General features: G+C 41.6%; 1 protein-coding gene across 2 annotated transcripts; it reads left to right on the forward strand.

Annotated features, from left to right (window-relative positions):
- The first annotated feature begins 2,910 nt into the window (after nt 1-2,910).
- glulb (glutamate-ammonia ligase (glutamine synthase) b) lies at nt 2,911-9,527 on the forward strand. Of its 2 annotated transcripts, XM_068589822.1 has the most exons (8): nt 2,911-2,965; nt 4,080-4,271; nt 6,632-6,812; nt 6,948-7,109; nt 7,195-7,341; nt 7,444-7,571; nt 7,679-7,878; nt 7,971-9,527. In XM_068589822.1, the coding sequence occupies exons 2-8, from the start codon at nt 4,110-4,112 to the stop codon at nt 8,287-8,289; spliced, it is 1,299 nt and encodes a 432-aa protein (XP_068445923.1). In that variant the 5' UTR covers nt 2,911-2,965; nt 4,080-4,109; the 3' UTR covers nt 8,290-9,527. The 2 variants fall into 2 exon arrangements, with proteins under 2 accessions (XP_068445923.1, XP_068445924.1); XM_068589823.1 differs by lacking the exons at nt 2,911-2,965; nt 4,080-4,271 and adding an exon at nt 6,090-6,210.
- Nucleotides 9,528-10,063: the final 536 nt, after the last annotated feature.

The raw sequence follows: 10,063 nt of genomic DNA on the forward strand, positions 1-10,063 counted from the left end.
CATTCTTTAATTCAAAGGACAAATGACACATTTTTAATTTGTTTGTTTTTTCCCTTTTATATTCTGGTAACAAGAAAAAAAAAGGAAAGACAGCTCTCTCTTTTTAATTTTTTGGTTCAAATAAAAATAAAATTGGAAAAACCATTGCATTTCCATTTTTGTTGTCTTTCAATTGCAAATGAATTACAGATTTTCCAACGATACACGAACACTCCCAAGACGCTCCAGTACCTTGAAGTGCCTGGTAACAGACACTGAGGGGTGTGACAACGCAAATCAATATTTGATGCTTTGGGAATGACAACAGCCTGAAAGTTTTTTGCAGGAATAACAGCGCATGTTCAACATGAAACAATACTTTAAAATACTCATGAAGCAAGTGGAGGATGTGTGGAGGAGAAAGAGTCCAGCTGCAGAAAAACATGGCCTGAGGCCGCTTTTAAATTCCGGCCTTGCAGTCCTTCGACATTATTAAGAGCGAGGTATCAGATAAGCTCAGCGCCTCTATAACAATAACGCGAGTAAACAGGACTTCCTTTGGCAAGAACCATCCCCGCAATTTCAGTGATAGCTTACAACTCCTCCATACTTTATCCTTTCAGAATCCAATTCACGTCAAGACTCGACATAAATGAGCGGATAGTAGACATGGAGCTTTTTTCTTTCTTCTTTTTTAAAATATTTTTCCAGAATATTCCAGTGACAGGTTCCTAAAGAACACGACCGCACTTGAATCCCTGTTTTAATTGCTTTTCAACAGCGGTAACAAAGGAGTAATTTAGACCGCATACAATAGCATTCTCTGCTGGCCTGCCCCAGTTATTCCAGAAAGAAACTTTTAATTCAAAGTGCTGTGTAGATTAATTTTCTGATATGTTAAACATTGTTCTGCATACTAATTGACACCATTTTTTATTGTGCAAAGCAAGTCTTTTCATGGAGGCGTAATTAAAAGGGTTGGCGGGGCTTTTATGGCACATGTTAGAACAGAAATTAGCCAATTACCATTTCTGTTTGAGGGGTGAAATGACCATCACTGTGCTCGGCTCTATTTTATGTGGCCCACTTAATGGCTTATATATTTAGTATTCCAAGCCCAAAGACAGAACCAAAGAGCAAATTACCAAGCCAATATATCTGTCCTCAAATGTGAATTTATGTAAAACACAACTTCACAAAAGATTTTTCAGAGGGCAGCATTTGTTTCTCTGTATAAAGGGAATACAACCCAGGATCTTATTCATTGGATTTTATGATCACTCATGACATTGAATGGATTACAGTTGGAGGGAGTGCACCACCCTGTGGTGCAAATCGATACACCACGTAAAGGAGGAAACCTTACCAAGACCAATAATAAAAAATCATCGAGAAATAGATACCCTTAAAGCATATGTTACTATATATTTAAGAATCACTTTTGAGTTGTAGTTGTATCCCACCTTTCTATTGACCGGACCGTAGTCACACTGCATTTTATTGCTCTGGTCGTAGCAGCAACAACACATATGATCAATGACTTTGTTCCCAATAGACAATAAATGTCCTAGGTATAGATTTTGAGATAAACATCACAATAGTTTATTTACCACACAGACAAAAGCAAAAATCAATTCAGCAAAATTTGAATTGAAATCGGCAGTGAAATATGTTGCTCCACATGTAGAGACTGAACACTAAAGAGAAGAAGCACAGGCATGTCAGAATGGGTCGTATCTACACATTAGTTATATCAGTGACTACGTAAGAACAAGCAGAGAATGCACGTGTTGTTTGACTCCATGGAAGAGGAACACAATCTCTTCAGTTGACCTTTGTTACACACATGCGTGTAGACAAAAAGCCCTGGATTCTACATCTTCGTCAGGGTCTTCATGGTATCTATCTTCCAGGCACAGTATACCAGATAAAGACAGTCCTGTAGAAAGTCGTCCTTACAACTAGATGCTATTCTGTATGACGGGTTTGTTTTGTAGGTGGAGAACAAAACGTTGTTCAATGATTCAAACAGTCTCACGACTGAGTGGGCAGAAAATCCCTCTCGGCAACAAAGTCATTGGTAAAAGAAACTAGAAGCTCAGCATGAAAGGGTGGGCAGATTTAAACGGGAATAAGTTTCTGTGCACAATAATGCAGCTTATAACAAGCTTGTATATCAACAGGTGTATTGTTTAATCAACACTTCAAACTTTACAATAGAACAATAGTGTAGAGGGTTTGCACTATTGGCATTCATAGAGTATCAGCTGAATTTACTATGGACTGACAGTTTAAACCTCCTCCAGCTAACCGCTGAGATGACCGAGTGCCCAAGGAGACTTTTTTTAAAAAGATTTAAATATTCCAACATAAGTATTCTCCCATGTCATGTAACACTGTGGGCACGTCGACAAAACGTAAGGTTTAATCTCTTAATACAATATTGAAAATGCATATAATACATTTGGTGCGAATTAAACCATTTTGGTTTTCTGTTAAAATAGTTCAAAGTATTGGAGAAAAAAGAGAAAAACACAATACAAGAAGTGACTCAATCCTTTTAAATGCCAGTGCATGCAGTTGCCTGAATATATACAATACGGATTAAACATTAGAGAAACAATTCTTCTTTCAAACCCATGTACAGAAGTCTTCAAATGAAACAGCGACCACAATTTCCTGCTGTATGGCTGCAGGACTGTGGGGGGTATTCCAGAAAGGAGGTTCAACAAACTCTGAGTCTATCCCTGAACTCTGAGTTGACTTCCTCTGAGATGGGAAACTCTGAGTATCCGGTTCCAGAACAGCTGATCTGCGTTCGTTCAATCAACTCTGAGTATGTTCACCCTGAGTTAAGCGCGTGCATGAGTGATATGAAAAGCCATCATCAATGGAGCCCCGATATCACGAGTCACCATGACGACGGAAAATAACAGCGCAACATATTTCACAGTGAAGGAGTTGGAGCTGCTTCTGCAGGCCCACGGTGAGTATGAGCACAGCAGCGAAAAATGAAATGTAAAAACATACTTCAAAAAGGTAATGCATATATTGCTAGGCTATGACTGCGCCTGACTTTAATTCTAATTCTTTTTTTTTAAAATAATTGACCTGAGGCTATTAAACAAAGTAAATATTAATTCAGTGGCTACTTGAAATAGTAAATTAATCCGCTAACAAAATGTTGTTTTTACACGTCTTCTCACTGAATACCCCACATAGGAGACATTTCCACATTTTAATTTTTTACCCATTGAAGTCATTTAACATGTGACGCTCTAGCCGACACAACACACATTAAAATACTAATTAAAGTATTGAGGTTACTTTTCCTCACAGCTCTCCAAACTGTTGCCTTTCCAAAGTGCTCTGCATCCCCGATGTTGTAAAGAAAACTACCGTTTGCACAAAAAAAAACTTTGCATAAACTTTGCTCTGATGTAAGTGAAGATCTAGAGGAACAGCGGTAGCTTCTCACAGATATTCCTCTGGAAATGATAAAACGTCTAATCTGGGTCGGGAGACTCTCTCGCGACGTAAAGCATTTTAATACTTCGATGTCAATCGGATCTTGTAGGAATGGGCAATCCATGTCTACCAGCTTTCTCCATGTGGGAGCAGACAAGTAGAAACTGCGGGTTTCTTGTAGAAAACCTGCCAGCGAGCAGGTTATGTTCACAGAGTCTGTTACCAGAGTTATCAGAGTTTCAGTTACCTCTCTTTCTGGAACGGATAACTCAGAGTTTCTCTTAAGTCAGGGTTAACTTACTCTGAGTTTCCACATAACCTGCTTTCTGGAATACCCCCGTGGTTGACAAACCAGAACAATACGAATTCACAGCAGCACACAAAGCAAAAGAGCAATGTCCTGCTCTTCTGCCTTTTGGCCACTAGATGTCCCTGTCTGACCACAGATCTCTTGTTTCAAGGTGATCTTCTGTTCTAAATAGACGTTCATAGTTTTTTGATTAATTATGTGACTGGGCATGCAGCTTTGCTTCAAAGCACTTTGTGAACAGCATGTGACACAAAGCTCTAGGTCTGAAATAACGCTGGCCGTAGTGTACTGATCCCAAGGCCTTTCCTTTCCGTGACTTTAGGAGAACGCTGCAGGGGCCTACGTCTGCGACATGGACTCCTCCGAGGTAGTCCTTGAAACGCTCCGGGAGCTCCAGCCAAAGGGTCAGCAGCTGCAGCGAGGCCTCCGATCGGCGAAGAAAGAAGCAGAGGACACGACACGACAAGCTGTCAGTCGGCGTGTCACCACAAGTGTTCTCGCTGTGGGGAAAATGGTAGGGCTGACAGAAAGGAACAGACAAGAAGAGGGAGGGGGGGGGGGGGTTATCCAGGTGTGTGTTGAGTCTCAACCCCTCAAACCACTTGTTCTGTAGGTCACTCCATTCCTATATTTCACTTAGACAGAACAAAGCATGTACACTCACCGTTCCTCCATGCACGCTCAGTGTCTCGGTGTCGTTGGAGCACCGTGGGACTCGACCTGAGCTTCTCTCTGTGTGAGCTTGTGCAATTCAGCTAAGCGCCATGGCACACAAACAACACTCCCCCGGAGGCAAACCATAAAGAGGCCTTGTGCAGATGTTTTATATTGAAAACATTCACGTGCAAGCAGAACTGCTCTGTGTTGTGCTGAACATGCATTTACATCTATGAATATATGAAGAGTTCAGCTCGTGTCATTGATAAACTCACGGGTGTAATGCGCTGCAGAACTTCCCACAACCAAAGTGGAAAACACACTTTTTCTTTCGTGACTAGTTGTCTGTATCTTTACACAACCTCTTAAGAAAAGCACCGTCTTGCTCTTATGCAGAGGTTTCTGTCCTGACAACATGCGTTTGAGTTTGTGCATGTTTTCTTCCACTGCAAAGTGTTGCGTAAATGTTTTGGCTGTATTTTATTCCGGAGTCAAAAAAAAAAGAGAGAAACTGACGAATGTCCTTTCGTGGAAGTGAAGAGAGGCTTGCCTTACAAGCAACCCAATTCTGAAATGTAAATGTGTTGTTGGTGCACTGACACATTTGGCAGTAATAATTATCCAATGATACTACATACACACTACATATTACAAACCTACATTACTGGCAGGGGCCATTCTGCTGCATCATGGGAACTTTTACTTTAATGCTTAAAGTACATTTTGCTGACAAAAAAGAAAATTTGCTCAATAGTAGAAACGTACTCATGCACTGTACTTAAGTACAGTTTTAAAGTACTTGTACTTCACTTGAGTATTTCCATTTTCTGCTATTTTATTATTCTCTTGCCCTTCAAAGGCCCATTTATTTGACAGTTATGGTTACCAAACATATCCTGATGTTACGTACCAAATTATGATCATTTTACGAAACATGACTCATGGCTGTAGATTAAACCACCCAACAGTGAATGAAATAGCTAAAATTAACAGCAATACCAAATTAAAAGGTTGCCTACATTCATTAACTACTTGATATGCATCCAATAAAACAAAAATATTGGTACTTTTATCTGAATGAGATGTATGATACTGACTTACACTTGTCATGGTGTGTTTGCCAGTTGACCAAAATATGTGGAAGAATTGTATACTTATAACTTGTTTATTACACACGTGTGTTATGTGGATTTCTTCTTGTGATTTTAGGTCACGTGTCACCTGTTACATTGTTATCTGAGAGTTAGATTAACATTCCAAATATTAAATTGAAGCGATCCCATTAGTGTCGCTCTGTTTGAACTGTCTGCTGGAGAATCTGTAACTTTAGGTTTTGGATCAATTGTTGTGCTTACAGACGGCTGTGACACTTGAGGGCTCGCCACTTGTTGATCAGTCTGCTGTTGATCACTACCAGTAAAAACTACCAGTCTCTTTGTGTATCACGTGACTCATTGATCAAATCAGATCGTTTCATGCTTTACATAACGTTGATTTAACTTTTTTTTCTTCTCAAACTTACGAGATGTATAAGCTGCCCTGCCGCTGGGGGGAGGGAAGGGGTCCTCAAGTTGTTATTCACCGCAGTGATCGAGAGACTCCCGCATCTCCGCGTCTCGGACCGATCACGTGACGCGCTCGGCCAATCAGAGGCGGCGGAGCGGCGCAGCAGCTCTATAAATTAAACGTGGAAGCGGAGGAGAAGCAGGAATGAAAGACAATAGAAAGCTTCACACAGACCACGCTTCTCGAGGCTCCTGTAGTCTTTTGATATTTTCCTATACTTAACACTTAAGGTAAGGGCTTTCGGGCATCTGCTCACTGGATTTGTTCCTACAAGGATATATTGTGTTCTTCTTACCTGCTGATGAAACTTTCCCTTTGTTCCCACTTGTCATGTCCATGTTTGGTTGTTGACTTTACTCCAATCTTATGTAATGTAATTTTATGTCAATGTTGATTTTATTTTTAGTTGTTGCCTAGTAGTTATATCATAGAGCAACAGATAATTAAGGGCTTTGGGCTGGTTCACTGATGGTGCTGTTGTATGATTAGTGTTTCCCCTTTTTTCCTTGTCAGTAGCATTGAGTTGAACCTTTTCTTTGTCAGCCTCGTGTGCTTTGGTTATGGGCTCCTCACCGGTTAAACACATTTCACACACATGAAGATGCAGTCACGACGTGGGAGGCTCACACTCTGTCCTCTTTATCTCTGTAGGTTTTGGTCAAGAAAATGGCCACCTCAACAAGTTCTAAGCTGAACAAAGCTGTTAAGCAGCAGTACATGGACCTCCCTCAGGGGGACAAGGTGCAGGCCATGTACATCTGGATCGACGGTTCCGGAGAGGGACTGCGCTGCAAGACCAGAACTTTGGATTGTGAACCCAAGACCATCGAGGGTGAGATGTGACCTCCGATAATATCCACACGTCCACATGCACAGCGTGCAGTCAAACATGATGCTTTATTTTTAAGACTTTGGAGTAGATGATTGATTTCCACTGTTGTTGTTGTTGTTGTGGTTTCTGTATCAGATCTTCCTGAGTGGAACTTTGATGGCTCCAGCACGTTCCAGTCTGAGGGCTCCAACAGCGACATGTTCCTGATCCCCGCTGCCATGTTCAGGGACCCGTTCAGAAAAGACCCCAACAAGCTGGTTCTCTGTGAGGTGCTCAAGTACAACCGCAAGCCTGCAGGTAAAGCTGACACCAGCGAGCCTTAAAGTAGATGCGCATAAACGCCGCCTTGAATTTCCGCTCATCCCCACTGTCTTTCCAACAGAGACTAATCTGCGCCACACCTGTAAACGCATCATGGGCATGGTGGAGAACAACCACCCGTGGTTCGGCATGGAGCAGGAGTACACTCTCCTGGGCACAGATGGACATCCCTTCGGCTGGCCCTCCAACGGCTTCCCGGGTCCACAAGGTGAGTTTTGGGGTCTCGAGCTTGTCCCATTGTTTATTGAAATACAATACGATCTTAAAGGCCAGCTGAGTTTTAACATTTTCCTTCTTTCCGTCTGATCAGGGCCCTATTACTGTGGAGTGGGAGCAGATAAGGCGTACGGACGAGACATAGTGGAGGCGCATTACAAAGCCTGTCTGTACGCTGGGGTTGACATCTGTGGCACCAACGCTGAAGTCATGCCAGCTCAGGTATTGCCCCTTTTGTCTTTTTATGTATCTGTTGTCTCACTTCTGTTGTCAAATTGTGTAACACCGCTTAATGATCAGTTAATAATGCAGTCTCTGTCGTGTTTCAGTGGGAGTTCCAGGTTGGGCCTTGTGAAGGTATCAACATGGGGGACCATCTGTGGGTTGCTCGCTTCATCCTTCACAGAGTGTGTGAGGATTTTGGCGTGGTGGTCTCCTTTGACCCCAAACCAATCACGGGGAACTGGAACGGCGCCGGCTGCCACACCAACTTCAGCACCAAGGAGATGCGAGAGGACGGCGGACTGAAGTAAGGACGAGTTTACGTTTGTTTCACGTTACGTTTGTAATATTTTTTTTGTGTGTGTTTTTTGTCTTACTAATTCCTGCTCTCCATCACAGAGTCATCGAGGAGTCGATCGACAGGCTGGCAAAGAGACACATGTATCACATCCGGGCCTACGACCCCAAAGGTGGGCTCGACAATGCCAGACGCCTCACTGGCCACCACGAAACTTCGAGCATCGACGCGTTCTCGGCTGGCGTGGCCAATCGAGGCGCCAGCATTCGCATCCCTCGCCTGGTGGGGCAGGACAAGAAGGGCTACTTCGAGGACCGCCGTCCGTCCGCCAATTGCGACCCGTACATCGTCACAGAGGCGATGGTGCGCACTTGTTTACTCAAAGAAGAAGGAGAGGAGCCCACAGATCACAGCAAATGAACAGTCTTAAGACCCCGTGTCATTACCAGTACTGTATTTAGCCTTTTTTTTTCAGACTTTATGGATTGATCTTTACCGCATTCAGTTGTATGCCGCCAGTCTTAACCTCTGACACACACTGACAAACTCTGCCAACATGTTTTGTCGTGGATGACATATAGCATGACATACCTGTGTTTAACGTGCACAAATGAAAAACTGTCTACAACTGCAGCAGGGTTTTTCTGCAGATTTTGTAACTCTGACCCAAAAGGACACCACAGGCATTTGAATGTTTTTTAGCAGTCTTGGCCTCTGTCACAATGTTATATCATGTTGTGTATAGAATGAGGTAATATGTAAGCCAATCTACATTTGTATGGCTGTATGGTTTCAATAATTCATATGTTTTTTCACGTGTCATTGTCAAATAGATAAACTGTTAACGTTTTAAGATCTGTTTTTGAACTCCAGTTTTATCCCGCGTGTATCCTGTTTTGCTTCAAATTAAATTCTGACATGCCTGTTGGTCACATGCAGACTGTCAGCTGGCTTGAATCTCTCTGATTTCAAAATGTGACTGTCCTTGAGGTAAAATGTGCTGTAACGTTAAACAAATGGAGGATGGTTAGAGCACGGGAACATTCACATCTTCCCACATATACAAAACAGACCAAGAGGCTGGCTTCAGTAGAAAGTTAACATGACGTTGAACCTTTTCGAAACAGCTTCGACACGATTGTCATTAACTGCGAAGGCGTTGACAACATGCACGCTGACTCGCTTGTAATACTCAGGTCAATATAATATAATGAGTGAGTTGTCTTTCTGGTATGTTGTTTTGACACAAGTGTCAATAACCTAAGAACTCCAATTCTTAAAGAAGTCCAGGAAAGTAAAGACAGGAGCGTTTCTTTCAAAATCTGCTTGAAAACCCATCAAAAACATTTTTAACTAGTTAGAGTTACTCACCGTATCACATCAACTACTACTGCTAGTTACACACTAATATAATATATAAATTTCAGTACACAGTTAAATCAATAAAAACTGAGTATTTGCAGCTTTTTGTAAGGTTGACTATTGATAGTCATCACATCATGCGCTGTACACTCCTTTGAAACTCCTCACCATGATGTTTTTATTGTAACTTGTCTGATTTAAGTGTTGACTGTCTCCAGTTTCACTTGATCTATGTTATACCACGTGTCGTATGGTGCCTTTCATTTCCAAAATAAAGAATTCTGATTTCTTTCTGATTAATAACCTACAGAAAAATCCTTAACTTTAAAAAGGACCCATAAAAACAGCATGTTACAACTCATTTATTGGAAATTCAATAGTATTTCTTTTCATCATTTCTCAAGCCGTGCTCTGGCATTTGAGATGTATTTTTCCTTCCTGACAGCTGCTGGTTTCAATTTGGTTCTCGACCATGAAAATCAATTTGCAAAGATTTCCAACTTGCATGACTTTGGTAATTAATCACAGAGAACATCATGTCTGCTTTATTTATTAAAAAGGCGGTTTTGTTGTAAGAGCAGTTGTAAGAAATGAGTCCTCACCGCATCAAAATAAAACAATTATGTATGCAACAGAAAATAGAGCCGTTAAGTTGATCAAACAACTGCTATTACCTCTCTGGGGCATTTTTGTATTCAAAAAGTATGAAGAGCCCAAAGGGAAGACATTTTAAGCTTAGTTTTACTCATTGATCTGTTCAAAGCCACTGATGTAAAAACTCTGAGTTTCTCCAGGTAAACAACTAGGGCATAGCAAGTACTGTAGTTACATA

Source organism: Clinocottus analis, unplaced genomic scaffold (genome assembly GCF_023055335.1).
Source record: "Clinocottus analis isolate CAN_PGR_092001 unplaced genomic scaffold, fCliAna1.0.p SCAF_23, whole genome shotgun sequence".
NCBI lineage: Eukaryota > Metazoa > Chordata > Actinopteri > Perciformes > Cottidae > Clinocottus > Clinocottus analis.

What these genes read in the sequence shown, in the direction of transcription:
- glulb (XM_068589822.1), top strand. Translation starts at nt 4,110, where the DNA reads ATGGACTCCTCCGAGGTAGTCCTTGAAACGCTCCGGGAGCTCCAGCCA. An exon ending in GTACAACCGCAAGCCTGCAG is followed by an intron (nt 7,110 to 7,194) that starts GTAAAGCTGACA and finishes TCTTTCCAACAG; the next exon opens with AGACTAATCTGCGCCACACC. An exon ending in CGAGAGGACGGCGGACTGAA is followed by an intron (nt 7,879 to 7,970) that starts GTAAGGACGAGT and finishes TCTCCATCACAG; the next exon opens with AGTCATCGAGGAGTCGATCG.